General features: G+C 38.0%; 1 protein-coding gene across 6 annotated transcripts in view; it reads right to left on the bottom strand.

Moving 5' to 3' along the window:
- Positions 1-11,941: 11,941 nt before the first annotated feature.
- DMXL1 (Dmx like 1) overlaps positions 11,942-18,196 on the bottom strand; it is a 185,921-nt gene continuing 179,666 nt past the window's right edge. For 5 of the 6 annotated variants that reach the window (XM_063665158.1, XM_063665156.1, XM_054489789.2 and 2 more), the window contains 2 exons: positions 16,479-16,696; positions 11,942-14,073 (listed from right to left, as the gene is read on the bottom strand). In XM_063665158.1, the coding sequence (XP_063521228.1) occupies positions 13,849-14,073; positions 16,479-16,696 (443 nt within the window). In that variant the 3' untranslated portion in view covers positions 11,942-13,848. Of the gene's footprint in view, positions 14,074-14,098; positions 14,936-16,478; positions 16,697-18,196 lie in introns of those variants that run through there. The other variant, XM_063665160.1, reaches the window with a different exon arrangement.

Genomic DNA, 18,196 nt, shown 5'->3' with positions numbered 1-18,196 from the left:
ACCTATCTCTTGGAACATTTATTCTTGGAGCCCTAAGCCATAATGTAAGATTGTCTGGACCCTGTTGAAGAGACAGTATGGAAAGGCCCTGAAACTACATGTAGAGGGAGAGTTCCGCCTGAGCCCATACTTCTGGTCATGCCCTCTAAGGTGTGTTAGTAAACCTGTCTTTGGCACTCCAGACTAGCTATGCTGCCTGCTGACTATTACTGGGCCACCCCACTTGATGCCACATGGAGCAGCAGAATTACCCAGATGAGTCCTCTGAATTCCTGACTCACAAAGCCATGGAACATTACATTATCAAATGGTTGCTATTTTAAACCACTAAATTAGGGAGTAGTTGGTTACACAGCATACAAAGTTTAACATTTAATTAACACTACATTTGATGATCAAATTATTGTAAATTTGACCAGTGGAAATGCTTTTGGTTTGTTCTGGCACAACTAAAAAACTACATGATCACTACAACAGACCAGGCGGCTTAAACAACAGAAATTTATTTTCTCACAGTACTGAAGGCTGGAAGTCCAAGATCGAGGTAATACATCTGGTTTCTCTACAGGCCTCTCTCCTTGGCTTGCAGATGACCACTTTCTTGCTGTATCCTCACATGGTCTTTGGTTTGTGCATGCACATATCAAACATCTGTCTCTCTCTTTAGTCTCTGTTCTTACAGGGAAATCAGTCATATTGAATTAGGGCCCCACCTGTAGGATCTCATTTAACCTTAATTACCTCTTTAAAGGCCTATCTCCAAATACAGTCACAGTGGGGCTTAGGGATTCAATATATGAATTTCGTCAAGGACACAATTCAAGCCATAACAATCATCTTCATAAAGGATATTAAAAATAACGCCCTTTGTATTATGATTGTCATACAGTTTACTTCTACTTATGCATTAATAACTGTAAAAAGTTATTTTTTGCTTTAAACAAATATATATATTATATATATATATATATAATATATATATATATATTTTTTTAGACGTAGTCTCGCTCTGTCACCCAGGCTGGACTGCGGTGGCGCGATCTCATCTCACTGCAGCCTCTGCCTCCTGGGTTCCAGTTCCAGCCACGATGCCCAGCCATCTTTTGAAAAAGTTAAAACAGAAGAAAAGTTTTAAAAATATATGCTCACTTATTTAGTATATTTGGGACTCTTAATTTTTAATGTAGATCCAAGTTTCCATCAAGTATTCCTTTTAGCCTTTTAGCCTGAAGAAATTCCTTTTTTAATTTTCTTTTTTAAAAAAATTTGACTCCTTAAAAAAAGGAACTCTTGGCCAGGCACAGTGGCTTACGCCTGGAATCCTAGCACTTTGGGAAGCTGAGGCGGGCAAATCACAAGGTCAGGAGTTCGAGGCCAGCCTGGCCAATATGGTGAAACCCCGTCTGTACTAAAAATACAAAAATTAGCCGGGCGTGGTGACGCATGCCTGTAGTCCCCGCTACTCAGGATGCTGAGGCAGAAGAATCGCTTGAAGACGGGAGGCAGAGGTTGCAGTGAGCCAAGATTGTGCCACTGTACTCCAACCTGGGTGACAGAACGAGGCTCTATCTCAAAAAAAAAAAAAAAAAAAAAGGAACTCTTTTTTTTTTTTTTTTTTTTTGGTTTTAACATTTCCTTTTTAACTTTTAGGTTCAGGGGTACCTGTGCAGGTTTGTTAAATAGGCAGACTTGTGTCACAGGAGTTTGTTGTACAGATTATTTCATCACTCAGGTACTAAGTCTAGGACCCAATAGTTATTTTTTCTGCTCCTCTCCTTTTTTCCACCCTCCACCCTCAAGTAGGCCCCAGTGTCTGTTGTTCCCCTCGTTCGTGTCCACGTGTTCTCATCATTTAGCTCCCACTTATAGGTGACAGCATGCAGTATTTGGTTTTCTGTTCCTGCATTAGTTTGCTAAGAATAATTGCCTTCTCCTCCATTCATGTTCCCACAAAAGACACAATCTCATTCTTTTTTATGACTGCATGATATTCCATGGCATATGTATACCACATTTTCTTTATCCATTCTGTCATTGATGGGCATTTAGGTTGGTTCCATGTCTTTGCTATCGTGAATAATGCTGCTGTGTGAATAATTCACATGCTGTGAATACATGTGCATGTGTCTTTATGGTAGAATGATTTATATTTCTCTGGGTATATACCCAGTAATAGGACTGCTTGGTCAAATGATAGTTCATTTTTAGCTCACTGAGGAATTGCCATACTGCTTTCCACAATGGTTGAACTAATTTACACTTCCACCAACAGTGTATAAGTGTTCCCTTTTCTCTGCAACATTGCCAGCATGTTGTTTTTTGATTTTATTAAAAAGTCAAAAAATGATAATAGTATCCCATTGTGGTTTTGATTTGCATTTCTCAAATGATCAGTGGTATTGAGCTTTTCTCATATGCTTGTTGGCTTCATGTATGTCTTCTTTTGCAAAGTGTCTGTTCATATGCTTTGCTCACTTTTTAATGGGGTTGTTTGTCTTTCTCTTGTAAATCTGTTGAAGTTCCTTATAGATCCTGGATATTAGATCTTTGTCAGATGCATAGTTTGCAAATATTTTCTCCCATTCTATAGGTTGTCTCTTTGCTCTGTAGAGAGTTTCTTTTGCTGTGCAGAAGCTCTTAAGTTTAATTAGATCACTGTTGTTAATATTTGCTTTTGTTCCAGTTGCTTCTTGGCGTCCTTGTCATAAAATCTTTGCCCATTCCTATATCCAGGATGGTATTGCCTAGGTTGTCTTCCAGGGTTTTTATAGTTTTGATTTTTATATGTAAGTCTTTAATCCATCTTGAGTTAATTTTTGTATATGGTGTAAGGAAGGGGTCCAGCTTCAATCTTCTGCATATAGCTAGCCAGTTATCCCAGCACCATTTATTGATGGGAAGTCCTTTCCCCTGTTCTGGTTACTGTAGCCCTGTGGTATAGTTTGAAGTCAGGTAATGTGATGCCTCCAGTTTTCTTCTTTTTGATTAGGATTTCCATGGCTATTTGGGCTCTTTTTTGATTCTACATGAATTTTAAAATAGTTTTTTTCTAGTTTTGTGAAGAATGTCATTGGTAGTTTGACAGGAATAGCACTGAATCTTTAAAAAACATCCTTTTATACTTCTTGTAGTTCAGATGCATTGGCAACAAATTACAAATTCACTAGTTTCTTTTGTCTAAAAGGGCTTTGTTTTGCCCTCATGTTTGAAGGATATTTTTGCTGGATATAGATTTTTTGTTTGTCTTTGTTGTTTCCTCAGCACTTTAAAGGTATTGTTCCATTGTCTTCTGACTTGCATAATTTCTGAGAAAAGCCTGGTTTATATTGTTTTTCTTTGCCTAATATATTGCTTTCTCTGGCTACATTTATCATTTCCTCATTATCACTGATTTTCAGCAATGCCATTATGAGGTATCATGGCAGTATGTATGTGTGTTAATCCAGTTATGGAGGCCAGGCACAGTGGCTCACACCTGTAATCTCAGCACTTTGGGAGGCTGAGGTGGGCAGATTGCTTGAGCTCGAGAGTTCGAGATCAACCTGGGCAACTGGAGAGACCCCATTTCTACTAAAAATACAAAAAAAAAAAATAGCCAGGCGTGGTGGTGTATGCCTGTAGTGCCAGCTACTCAGGAGGCTGAGGTGGGAGGATCACTTGAGCCTGGGAGATGGAGGTTGCAGTGAGATGACATCATGCCACTGCACTGCAGCCTAGGCAATAGAGCCAGACCTTGTCTCAACTATGGGTTTTTGAGTTTCCTGTATCTTCAGGTTTATAGTTTTCATCAAGTTTGGAAAATTTTAAAGCTATTTTTTAAAGTATTTTTTCTTCCTCTTATTTTCATTCTCCTGGGACTCTAAGTAGATGTATCATACCACTTGGTATTATAGCATCATTAATTGATCAGTGTTCCTTGCTCTCTTGTATTTTTTCTAATTTTTTTTTTTACTATGTTTGCTTTCTCTTTAATAGCTTCACTTGCCATGTCTTTAAATTCTCTGATCTTTTCTTCAAAAGTGTTTTAGAATTAAGCCCATCCAGTGAATTATTTCAGATATTGTATTTTTCATCTCTAAAAGTTCAATATAGTTCTTTCTACCATCCGCTTTTATTACATTAATGTTTTTCCTCCGATCTTGTGCATACTTACAATAGCTGTTTTACAGCCCTTTTCTATTAATTCCATTATGTGTCATTTCTGAGTCTTTTTTCTTTTATGCTTTTATTGTTTTTAATTGACACAATTATACATACTGATTTTTCCCCTCATATCTTATGTCATTTTTTTTATTTCCTTAAGTTGGACTTCACATTTCTCTGGTGACTCCTTGATTAGCTTAATAATTGACCTTCTGAATTCTTTTTCTGGCAATTCAGGGATTTTGTCTTGGTTTGGATCCATTTCTGGTGAGCTAGTGTGATTTTTGGGGGGTGTTAAGGAACCTTAATTTGTCATATTACAATTGTTTTTCTGTTTCCTTCTCATTTGGGTAGGCTATGTCAGAGGGAAAATCTGGGGTTCAAGGCTGCCATTCAGGTTCTTTTGTCCCATGAGGTGCTCCCTTGATGTAGTACTCTCCCCCTTTTCCTGGGGATGTGGCTTCCTGAGAGCCAAATTGTAGTGATTGTTATTTCTCTTCTGTATCTAGCCACTCAGCAGGGCTGCCAGGCTCTGGGCTGCTACTCGGGGGTGTCAGCGCAGAGGCCTGTGATGTGAATCATCTTCAGGTCTCTCAGCCATGGATACCAGTACCTGCTTTTGTGGAGGTGGCGGATGAGTGAAATGGACTCTGAGTGTCTTTAGTTGTAGTTGTTTAATGCACTAGTTTTGTGCTGGTTGGCCGCTTACCAGGAGGTGGTGCTATCAAGAGAGCATCTGCTGTGGTAGTATAGAGGAGGATCAGCCAGTGGGCAGGGCCCTGGAACTCCCAAGAGAATATGACCTTTGTCTTTAGCTACCAGGTTGGGTAGGGAAGGACCATCAGGTAGGGGCAGGGTTAGGCATGTCTGAGTTCAGACTCTCCTTGGGCAGGGCTTGGTGCGGTGGCTGTTGGGGATGGGGGTGTGGCTCCCAGGTCAATGGAGTTAGGTTCCCAGGAGGATTACGGCTGTCCCTGCTGTGTCATGCAGGTTGTCAGGGAAGTGCGGGAAAGCTGGCAGTTACAGGCCTCACCCGGTTCCCATGTAATTGAAAAGGCTGATCTCACTCTCACCGTGCCCCCCAACCAACAGCACCTAGCTGGTTTCCAGGCGGTGGGCAAGCAGGGCTGAGAACTTGCCCCAGGCTACCAGCCTCCTGGGTGAGGAAGCAAGCAGGGCTTTCACTCCTCCCCGCCTATCGGTCTGCACACTGGATTCACACCATCCCCAGAGTTCTGGCCAGCAGACTTTGTGTTCAGTTGGAAGTGTTACAAAGTTCAGCTGGAGGTTTCTTTCTCCCTGTGGTCTTTTCCCTGTTCCTCTGGCAGACCTTCCCAAGGATACCTGTGAGACAAGTCAGAAATGGCTTTCGTGGGGACCCAGAGAGCCCACAGGGCTTTTCCCACTGCTTCCTCTACCCATGTAATTTGCTTGGCTTTCTAAATTGTCTTAGCTTCTGGTAAGGTCAAATCCTTCTCCTATGATCTGAACCTTCGGGTTCCCCAGTGAGGGTGTGTGTTCAGGGGCAGATGATCCCTCTTTCCCACTTTCACAGTTTGGGCACTCACAGTATTTGGGCTATCTCCTGGGTCCTGCAGGAACAATCCACTTCCTTCAAAGGGTCTGTGGATTCACTCATCTTTCCTGGTATATTCCTGCAGTAGTTCTTGGAGCAAGAGTTCACAATGTGTCTCCACCCACTGCTCTGTATGAGTCGGAGCTGTGATTTAGTCCTGCCTCCTATCCGTTTTTTTTTTTTTTTTTTTTTTTTTTTGGTGTCCAAGGTATTGAGGGGAGTTGCTACAATCCTCATTCCTACCTCCATATTGAAAAGAGAAGTTCCTCCTGGTTTTCAGCTAATCCTAGTTGGGGAATGGGGTGGTAGAGGCCCAATGTTTTCTTCTGTTTTCCAGGTGGCCATCTGTTTCTGTTCCCATCCAGATTTATGTTACTCCTCTGAGACACTTTGGCACTCTCCCTCTGTTTTATTTTTGTTTGTTGTTTTTAAAATGTTGTGTTTTGTTTTGAGACAGGGTCTCACTGTTGTCCAGGCTGGAGGGCAGTGATGCAATCATAGCTCACTGTGATACACCTCAAACTCCTGGGCAATACTCCTATCTCAGCCTCCCTAGTAGCTAGGACTACAGGAATGCACCACTCACGTCTGGCTAATTTTTAAATAATTTTTTGTAGAGATGGAGTCTTGCTATGTTGCCTAGGCTGGTCTCAAACTTCTGGCTTCAAGGGATCCTTTCACTTCATCTTCCCAAAGTAGTGGGATTACAGACATGAGCCACTATGCCCAGACTAAAATGTAGTTTTCATTGTTTTGGTTGTCCTTGTGAGAGAGACAAGTGCCAGAACTTCTAGTCTGCCATGTTTTCTGTTTCTTTTTTTTTTTTGAGACGGAGTCTTGCTCTGTCTCCCAGGCTGGAGTGCAGTGGCGTGACCTCTGCTCACTGCAAACTCCGCCTCCTGGGTTCCTGCCATTCTCCTGCCTCAGCCTCCCGAGTAGCTGGGACTACAGGCGCCCACCACCGTGCCCGACTAATTTTTTTGTATTTTTTAGTACAGATGGGGTTTCACCATGTTAGCCAGAATGGTCTTGATCTCCTGACCTCGTGATCCACCCGCCTTGGCCTCCCAAAGTGCTGGGATTACAGGCGTGAGCCACCACGCCTGGCCCATGTTTTCTGTTTCTACTGACTGATATTTCTCTCGTATGAGTCACATTTTTCAGCTTCTGTTCCTGTCCAGTAATTTTTGATGGGGTGCTGACATTGTCCCAAGCAATTTCAAAGAACAGCAGGGAAAATTCCATTCAGCTTCAAGGCCTGAGAATAACCCTGTGATTCAAAGCTCTGCTCTCTGGGATTGCAACTCCTGGCTCTGCACCCAGAGTTCTGCCTTCCCGTAAACATTGCATATTTGTCTGTGTTCTTTATCTATTATTTTCTCTACAACAATTTTTTACTTCATTTTTTGGCTCATTTAATTTCTGTCCTCTCTGTTACGTGTGTGCTTTCAGTCATATCTCTTCTCCCTTGGGCCATCTCTAATTTAGCCTTGATTTATGAGATAATTTTGCTGTTTTCATTCCTGAGTAAATGCAGGTCCTGTAAATGCAGCCTGGGCAAGAGACCCTGTCGATCAATTAATAAGTTAGAATGTTTTGAATTACTGCTTTCCTCTGTTTCATGAAATTATTGACGGTGGTTTATATTTTTATTTTTGAGACTGTCTCACTCTGTCACCCAGGCTGGAGTGCAGTGGCACAATCATGGCTCACTGCAGCCTTGGTCTCCCCAGGCTCAGGTAATCCTCTCATCTCAGCCTCCTGAGTAGCTGGGACTACAGGCACTTAACACCATGCATGACTAATTTTTCTATTTTTTTTTTTTTTCTTTTGTAGAAGGGGTTTCACCATGTTTCCCAGGCTGGTCTTGAACTCCTGGACTCAAGCAATCCTCCCACTTTGACCTCTCCAAGTGCTGGGGTTACAGACATGAGCCACCCCTCCTCCCCCGCTTTTTTTGAGACATGGTCTCACTTTGGACCCAGGCTGAAGTAGTGGTGTGATCACTACTCACTGCAGCCTCAACCTCCCCAGCTCAGACAATCCTCCTGCCTCAAGTAGCTGGGATCACAAGAACGTGCTACCATGCCTGGCTAATTTTTAAATTATTTGTAGAGATGGGGGTCTTCCTGTGTTGCCCAGGCTGGTCTTGAACTCTTAGGCTCAAGCAATCCTCTTGCCTGGGCCTCCCAGTGCTGGGATTACAGGAACTGGCCACTGCACGTGGCCTAGAGCGTTTTTGTATGTTCAAAGAAACGTTTTGAGAGTAAATTTGTGTGGACTTTTTTTTCACATGTGGTGTAAACTATTCACGTTACAATAGTAAACAATCTTATGGACAAGTGTAGGAAAGAATGTGGGGGGCTGTTTTGTTCATTCAGGAGCGCAGTGCTTTATTTGTAAAATGAATCACGATTTCCTTTAAAAAAATCACACACCTTTATGGAGGATATTTTTGGATTCTTTGATATCTTGTTAAATGACACCTTCATTTACTTCCTTTTTTCCCTTCACCAATAAGCCTCCAAAGGACATCAGTTCCTCTGAAGATGGCCTATTTCCGAACTAATTTCCCAAAATATTCACATCTAATCACATACAATTTCCAACTCTATTTTTCAGTAGCCAGTTATTTGTTCTATTTCACCATTCAGAATGAGACCCTCTCCTTCTAAACTCCAGTTCATATTGTGTCAGTACCAGTAGAATCCTTCTGCACTCTTCTATGTACCCCTTTTCCAATCATTTTCTGCTACAGTGTGGGGTCTGGGAGACTCAGATGTTTATTGCCTAAATTATATGTAATTTAAAGGTTGCTGTCTTCTCTGCCATCTAATATGCTTAGGTATGGTATCTGAGTGATTTGTTCTTTTTCTTCTTTAAAGGGATTTGTGAAACAGTTGAAATTTAGGTGACTGTCATTACTGTATAAGAATCTTGGGCTTCTGACTATGAGGTACAGGGCCATGGTGAATGCTTATATAACTTATTAGGGGGATGTGTTGGGGTGAAGTCTAGCCCTCGCTTCATTTGCTAAGCTGTTTCTTGTGGAACTGCATTATCAGAAGAAGTGCCTCATTTGTGGGGCTACATCCATCTACACATGAAATTTTCTCTAATGTAAACTCCAGATGGGGCATTCCTCCCTGTCATAAAGCTTCTCATTAGGAAAAAGCCCTATGAGATCTTAAAATACATTGCAAGTATTGTAGCTTGCTTACTTATCTTCATGTCTGAATGGCTATAGTAATCTGATGCATTTTCTGCAAAACACAGAATGAAACACCCAAATACAGACAACCAGATCCTATTTTAAGGAATTATCTTTGCTTGTGTTCAGAATAAACTGAAAAAAAAAAAAAAAAAAAGGTATGGCTTCAGAAAATAAATATGCTGCAATTTCAGAAATGATGCTAAGAGTAGATTCCAAAGGATTTTTAAAACTTATTTAACATATGTCCAGGGATACACCATACTGGCTGAGTTCTGTTACACAGGTCATACCTGTACATTGAATAGAAAATTGATTGTCCATGAATAAAGCATTTTTTCCACTGTGGAGTGAAATGTGTTGTCACACCAATTGTTTCTATTACTCAACTGTATGTGCAGTGGAAGAACTTAAAAGTGTTTTTGTTCCAAGGACCCCTGTGAAACAATGTGACACTCTCAGTGTTAGTTCCTTGAGTAATGGACCATATATATGCAATGACAGCCAAGCAGAAAGAAAAAAACATCTTGGAAAGCTCAAAAACAGATTCAGCTTTGAAAATAACTGTACTAAAATCTACACACATTTCTAGAATACTAACAGGCACATTCCAATAATCTATGACCAACTTTTTCCAGGTACTCCAACGCAGCAATCCCCAACCTTTTTGGCACCAGGGACTGGTTTCATGGGAAGACAATTATTCCATGGAGCCAGATGGTTTCAGGTGATTCAAGCGCATTACACTTATTGTGCAGTTTATTATTACATTGTAATATATGATGAAATAATTATACAACTCACCATGACATAAAATCAGTGGGAGCTTGTTTTCCTACAACTAGATGGTCCCATCTGGGGGTGATGGGAGACAGTGACAGATAATCAGGCATCACTCTCATAATGAGTGCACAATCTAGATCCCTTGCATGCGCAGTTCACAATAGGGTTCCTGCTCCTATGAGAATCGAATGCCTCCACTGATCTGACAGGAGGCGGAGCTCAGGTGGTAATGCAAGCAATGGGGAGCAGCTGTAAATACACATGAAGCTTTGCCCAACACTCACCTCCTGCTGTGCAGCCCAGTACCAGTTGTGGCCCATGGGTTGGGGACTCCTGCTCCAAAGGGTAACATTTTAACATTCAGCTTAAATAAATTTCACCAAAAATATCTCAACGATTCAAAGAGGAGTGTTCCTGACACCAGATCACTTTATTCAACAGAGCAGCTCCCGAAGTCATGAAGTACTACTTGGTTTAAAAATAAAGCTATTTTTTCCCATGTACTCACATTCAACAAAACTATCTCTGGTATTACTTTACTGAGTGAGGTTTAAAGGAGTTTGGAAAAATATTACACCCTTCTTCCTTTTCCCAATGCTAAAAGTTTTGGGTATTTTTTCCACACGCATTTCTTTGTTCATATATATTTTAAAAAATCTAAACAATACAGGATATTGTATTTTTTGCTCTGTAATTTTTTTTCCTCATCAACCTCTTCTCAGGCCAACAGATACATATCTAACATTCTTTTTAGTGGTGAGAGAATATTCTATAATATTACATATATGTACCACAATTTATTCAAGCATTTACTTGATAATTAACATTTAGATTTCCAGTTTTTTATTTTTTATTTTTGAGACAGACTTTTGCTCTGTCACCCAGGCTGGAGTGCAGTGGCGTGATCTCGGCTCACTGCAACCTCCACCTCCTGGGTTCAAGCGGTTCTCCTGCCTCAGCCTCCTGAGTAGCTGGGACTACAGGCACACAACCCCATACTCCACTAATTTTTGTATTTTTAGTAGAGATGGGTTTCACCATGTTGGCCAGGCTGGCCACAAACTCCTGACCTCAAGTGATCTGTGCTTGCTTCAGCCTCCTAAAGTGCTGAGATTACAGGTGTAAGCTACCACGCCCGGCCTCTAGAATTTGTTTCAATAAACATCTGTGTGCTTACATTTTTGTGCATGGAAGCTTTTATTTTTATAATTTCTCAGAAGGTTGTTCACTGAAAGTTACGTGTATTCGATTTTAATTCACACCCAGATAACTTTGCCAGCAATGTTTCTGCCAATTTCCTTGCATCTTCACCAAAATGGATATTGTCACTATTTAACCTTAAACCAATCTGATAAAAACTAGTATTACAGTAATACTTTTTAAAAAACATTCCATTAACCCTTATAATGAAGATGAACATACTTTGTATTTGTTGACTTTTTCAATGTCCTGTTCTGTGAATTGCTTATTCACAGTGTGACCACTTCTCCAATAACTTAAACTTCTCTTTGTATACAGGGACACTGACACGTTTCCTATTAGTATACAAATATTTTTTCTAGTCTACTTGTTGTTTTAACTTTGACTCTGGTCCCTGCCATATGACATTTAAATTTTTTATTAAGTAAAATATGTCTGTGTTTCCAATCTTGTTAAAAAGATCACTTCCACCCTAAGGTTGTATAGACTTTTCTTTGAATGTGTCTTTGTATTGTGTTTCCATTGTTGAGACCAATGTGAGAAATTTCTGCAATTTTTAAAAAAAATTTTTTTTTTTTCAAAGAAGGGAGGGCAAGGGCAAAGAGCAAGAAAGGAGGATGGAGATGACTGGTCCATGGTTTTAGTTAAGAAAAATCCTAGATATCAGAAAATAAGATTTGTTAATGTTGTGAATCCTTATACGATCACAAAGCCACATTCTTAGGAAACACACAATTAAAAAATGTATTTTGATGTATCCACTCCATTAATGTGGATAATGAAATTTTACATATATGTATATCATTTTATACTTAAAACATTTCAACAATTTTTATTCCCACCTTCCTTGAATGCTGCTTACCTATCAACTTAAAAAGACTGTAGAAAAGAACAGGGTATTTGGGAAAGTTATTCCATCCTCCTTACATTAACTAAATACAAATATAGAAATTCTTGATTTTAAAATGTCACATATTTTAAGTCAGCTAAATTGGCAAAGATATTAAAACAATAGTACACCCCTTAAAAAAGTTTCTGCATGATTGTTTATTTAAAATATTATGACTCTGGATGTAAATACATATGGGCTTACATAATGTATGATTATCCATATAAATGCTCAATTAAAATATTTAGTTTATCCTTAACACCTTTTGTTCTAATAAGCATAATAGTAAATATTTTATCTCATTGGAAGTGTTTAAAGCTGTTTGAATCTTGATTTGTGAAGAAATTACTGAAAAATAACTTAAGGTTAACTACATCAAACAATACTATTGTTTGCAATGCTGTCAGATTTCTCCATGGCAAAACAGTCACATATTGTTATTGCACAATTTATAGGTACAGGTTATCATGTGCATATAAACTCTCTACATAATGACAGTGTTTTCACTGCAACTTGCTCAACACACTTAAAATTGTTGAAATACAATTTACAAAATCTTTAACAACATACTTTTAAGATAAAAGTATCCTGAGGATATTACAAAATTCATTTTACCAGCCCTTCATTTCCTTGCTTTGACTCTTTAATTTCCAAGATAATCGTTGCCCATATTTTATTACATAAAATGCTATTATTATATATCTCCTATTAAACAAAATATATTTAAGTTAAATAGTATATAATTGTCCCATAAACACTTAGTCCCATCTGCCTGTAGTCTCATTGGTTAAAATCAAGTATTTATCAAGTTTTCTATAATTCTGAATCAGAAAAGGTACAGCACAAAACAGACAGAAACAGGGTTAGCACATTTAAGTTAAAAGCATTGTGCATTTTAAATATTTTGGTCATATTTTATAATAAAATATTTTGGCAAAAATAAAATATAAGGTTTAGTTTATTTTCTATTAATGGTAGATCTGGAGAGTATTTTACATTTCTAAATAGTATCTACTTAATTTGACTGCTTTCACATTTGTTTCTGAAAACACTGCTATTAGCTTTTCAGAATTTTGAGATTAAAAGCACCTAAAAATAAGATAAAATAAAATTTAAGTAAAATATTTGTTTGATGCTCAAAAAGTTGACAAATTCACAAACTTACTTTAAGTGTCTTACATGATATATGCCACCACAGAAACTTTATTGCCTGCTAAGACTTATCTGACTAAATCTAATCTTTAAAATAATAATCCTGACAGTCTCCTTGAAACTTACTTGAAAATTAGGATGCGAATTCAAAAATTTTTTAAAAATGAAAAGCACAGTTGCAAAAAAAAGTTATTCTGGTGGCAATAGTTGTTATGGCACAAAAACACATGAAAAAACAGTTTTCACTAATATATACAACTAAGTTCAAATAAGATGTGTAAGATACACACACACACACACACACACACGTATACATACATATAACTTGGGTTCCAGAGGGTAAACTACTGAAAACCTTACATAATGAGCCATCTGGCTCATTTATCACTGACGTCTCAATGACAATTTTAATGAAGATGTTCATTATTTTTTTCATTCTTACTCAAATATCTATCATTAATTAAGAGAAGAGTTTGAGATGTATAAGGCTAATAAAGGAAGTGAGAGTGTGATGAATTAAGTGATGAGTATTATGTACAATTGCCTTTACAAAAAAGGTATTTTTACTGTGGAAGAAATTCATGCAGAGATGCCTGTGGAAAAGTATCAATAAGAAAACAAAACACCTTTAACACTATGACATACTGATTATAATATACTATGATATGTATTATTACAGCATTACTTACACATTCTACTTTAGGCAATGTAATCTACTTCTGAATGACCTTGTTAATTTTTAAGGCATCAGTGCATCAAGGGCAAAGCTCCATAAAATAAATATAAAAACAAGAAAGCATTAGCTAATTTGTGGCATAGAGAATGATCACTGTATATTACATCTGTTGGCCACTTCCATGTAGGTAATAAATTGTACATCTTATTGTAAAAATGTTATAGCATAAATTTCACATCATTTTTCAACACTTCATTTAAAGGGCTAAACTGATCTGGCAGTATTCTCATTTTCATTGTTCCATCAGCTCCACAGGAGAAAATGTGATTTGCAGGCCCTGTCTCAATTTGCATCACTCCAGTTCCAATATTTCTAAAAATGGACTGCCGAGCATGTTCACTGACAAAAGTATGGAGCAGACCAAAGGTAGAGAGACTCCAAATCTGAAATATATTAAGAACAAATGGAAAATTAGGGTTGATGATGACCTTAAGAAATCAAATGAGGCCAGGTGCAGTGGCTTATGCCTGTAATCACAGCACTTTGGGAGATCAAGGCGGGCGGACCACCTAAGGTAAGGAGTTCAAGACCAGCCTGACCAACACAGAGAAGCCCCATCTCTACTAAAAATACAAAACTAGCTGGGCGAGGTGGCACATGTCTGTAATCCCAGCTACTCAGGAGGCTGAGGCAGGAGAATTGCTTCGAACCGTGAGGTGGAGTTTGTAGTGACCCAAGATCAGACCATTGCACTCGAGCCTGGGCAACAAGAGTGAAACTCCATCTCAAAAAAAAAAAGGAAAAGAAAAGAAACCAAATGAAAATTTTAGGCCTACATTCCTGTGCAGTAAGGAATTTCCAAAACAAAAATAGACAAAAATCTGTGTAGGCCTAGGATCATGACACCTTGATTCTGTATAGAGTGTTGTAATTTACCAATTGCTTTAACACAAAATACTTAAAAATCCATCCAGTAAGAGAGTAAGAGAAACAATGTAGGTAACAAAGAGGTTAAGTGTACAATGCTACAGAAACTTACAATACTATAGGGATTAAAATCAAGGTTTCCTATCTCTCAGCAGAGCTTTTGCTGTATAGTTGTACAGTAAGGTAATCTCTTCTTTATATTATTGAATGCTCACCAGGGATCAGAACAGCTAGAAAGAGGGAAGTACTTGACACCTAGAGGCCCTCTGACCAGGCAAAGCTATGTTTTAACTATAAGACAAAGTCAATTATTACAATTTCAGGATACTTACTTTACTAAGATTTTGTTATTTCCAGCCGTTATAGAAATAAATGTGCCTGTTTGTAAAGCAAATTATAAGCATCTTTACTTATGTGAAGAACTTAAATGCTTTCAGGACATGTATTTTAGGTTTAGCGAAACCAACTTATTTCCTGGTTTTATTGGAGATCATTTTTCTAAACGTTTATTTACTCTAAGAAATTCATTAATTCATACTACCCTGCATATGAATTTGTTAAATTAGGGCTTCCGAATACATTGTATATTTCCAAGACTTTTTTTTTTTTAACCTTGATTAAACAATAAACCACAGGATCAAAGTACAAACTAAAGAACCAATCTAGGCCAGGCGCGGTGGCTCACAACTGTAATCCCAGCACTTTGGGAGGCAGAGGCAGGCAGGCGGATCACAAGGTCAGGAGATGGAGACCATCCTGGCCAACATGGCGAAACCCAGTCTCTACTAAAATACCAAAAATTAGCATGGTGTAGTGGCGCACGCCTGTAGTCCCAGCTACTCCGGAAGCTGAGGCAAGGAAATCTCTTGAACCCGGGAGGTGGAGGTTGCAGTGAGCCGAGATCGTGCCACTGCACTCCAGCCTGGCGACAGAGTAAGACTCCGTCTCAAATAAAAAAGAACCAACCTAACTATGGCATATTCTAAACTAGAGAGTCAGTCCAAATAAGAAAGTAGTTTCAAACTGAAGGAAAATAATTCTGTTGGTATATATATATATTTGATTTTAAGAAAAAGGCTTTTAAAAATTCCATAATTCTAGTCTTTTCCTGGTTGAGAATTATGAAAACAATTTGCTGGTTTTAAAAAACCCATCTGATTCTACTAAATAAGTGCTTAAATTAATAAATTCGATGAAACTAAACCCCCCTAGTCTAGGGTTGCTGACCATTAAAATAACACAGAGATTAGTCTAAACTGATTTACCAATTACCAAACAGGGCCAAAAGACCCTGCATTAAAATTACTAGGTGTGTTATTAAAATGCAGATCCCTGAGTCTTGGACTTACTTATCAACTGAGTATTTCTGGGATGAGACCCAGCAATTTGCATATTTAATAAGCTGTTTAACATTTTTAACAAGCTGCTTAACATTTGAAACAACCTGTCTTAAGTTTTCAACACAATGGACTCTGAAAAGAACTGCTAAAGGCAAGGTTTATCCAGAATTCTTGAATTAGGACTGAGTGACTAGATAATAATATATATGAAAAAATGGCGAGCAATGTGGGATAAAAGAAAATATCAATACATTTCTCAGCCCCTGGAAATTAAATTCAGTAAATTATGTAACTCTGAACATGGAGTCAGGACAAATTCTAATATCTGAATTATGTTTATATCCATGGAAAATTTGATGTTTTAGTATGAATTAAACATATTTTCAAACAACTGAAAAACAAAATTTTCAAGTTAAATATTCCATTCATTGAAAGATTAAATAGCAATTAGCATTGCTGACTACAAAGGAATTAATATAACTATTATTTAAATAGACTGATGTCATCGCTACGATTAAAGAGCTAAGGTTTCTGAAGATTTCTTTTCATTTTGTAGATGTTGTGGCATCAACTATATTTACCTTTATATTGCCTTCGGCAGATCCTGTAACAAAGTACTCTTCAGTTGGATCAACAGCAATGGCTTTAACAGGAGAATCATGGCTCTGGAAAAGCTGCCTCTGTTGTCGTTGACAAAGGTCAAATACATATGTAAAACCTTTTCTGCCACCTGATATTAGTAGCTGATGTTTTGGAGCATATGCTAAAACTGTGGCTCCACTGTCATGGCAGGTAAATGCTGAAATTAAAAAAAAACAAAAAACACTTAACAATAAAAGAAACAGACTTCTGGCTTTTGGCTAAGGTGAAATAATAGACCAGATTTGCAATCTTGCCTGAAACAATTAAAAAATCAAATGAAATATAAAAACCAACGATTTGAGACACTGGATATAAGGTAATGAAGAATGATCTCTGAGAGATGGGAAACAAACTGGCTGAGTCATAAAACTGCCCTAGCTTACTACTTAGAGTTTTCTGACCATGGCACCAGGAGAGGAAACCTGGTTGAAATGGTTCCATACCAGCCTCGGTGGAGTACTCAGAAGCATTTGAATCCGTAGCGGAGGAAAATCAGCCCTAGACCAAATGCTGCTTTGGTCCTGTTTAACCAAGGTCCCCCAGATTCAACTGTTTCCAAGTAAGTTAGACTTGTCCCTGAGCAAAGCTCAAGAACATTTACAGAATACAAAAATAATAGGCAGTTAATGAAGTAAAATTCACAATGCTTGCCATCTAATAATAAATTAACAGGAATGTGATAAAGCAGAAAATATAACCCATAAGGAGAAGAAAAATCCATCAACTGAAACTAACCCAGAAATGACAGAGATGACAGATTTATTAGGTAAGGAAATTAAAAGTCCATTATAATTGTAAGTTAAGTAGAGGCATGAAAGGCCGAAATCAAAATTTAACAGGTTAAAAACAGCGAGGCTCAAGATAAAAAAGGAACTGGATGGGATTAACAGCAGATTAAGCCTTGTAAAATAAAAGATTCATGAATTTGAAGACACAGCAGTATCAGAAATATAAAAATACCCTATTATTTTTCTTTAAAAAAGAGTCCAGCCGAACAAATTTTAGGGAAAAAAATCTGCATATAGCTCAAAGAGAATATTGCATAATGAACAGTGAGGATTCTGGAGTTAGATTGCCTGGGTTTCAATCCTGGTTTCTGTGTGAGATTAAATGTGTACTTCTGCTGAATTACTTACCTAAGTCTCAGTTTCATCATTTGTAAAAGAGATTATCACCTACCTAATAGGGTTGCCTGAGGATTTAATTATGCAGATCATGTATAGTCCATGGCATAAACTAAACACTTAGTTATTATTGTAAGACTTGAAATAAAATTAATTATAGAGAAGGAACTTTGACCAGCACTTTAAGATATCACTTCCCAGAGGAAAATGCACACTTTTTAAGTAATACCTTGATGAGCACTGACAAATGAATACATCTGTGTAACCATCATTAAGATTAAGGTACAGAATATTTTCATCATCCCAGAAGGTTCCTTCATGCCCCTTCATGGTCGATTCTCCTCCCCAACAAAAGCAATCACTATTCTGACTTCTATCCAATTAGTTCATTCCAGAAGTTTTATTATTTTGCATATGACATGCAGGTTTATGGTCCATTTTGAGTTAATTTTTATGAAAGGTGAGGTCTGTATCTGGGTTCAATTTTTTATATGTTGACATTAAATTGTTCTGGCATTATTTGTTGAAAAGAC

This window comes from Pongo pygmaeus, chromosome 4 (genome assembly GCF_028885625.2).
Source record: "Pongo pygmaeus isolate AG05252 chromosome 4, NHGRI_mPonPyg2-v2.0_pri, whole genome shotgun sequence".
Classification (NCBI taxonomy): domain Eukaryota; kingdom Metazoa; phylum Chordata; class Mammalia; order Primates; family Hominidae; genus Pongo; species Pongo pygmaeus.
Note: the sequence above shows the minus strand (reverse complement) of the source record. Positions and strands in the feature narration are given on the sequence as shown.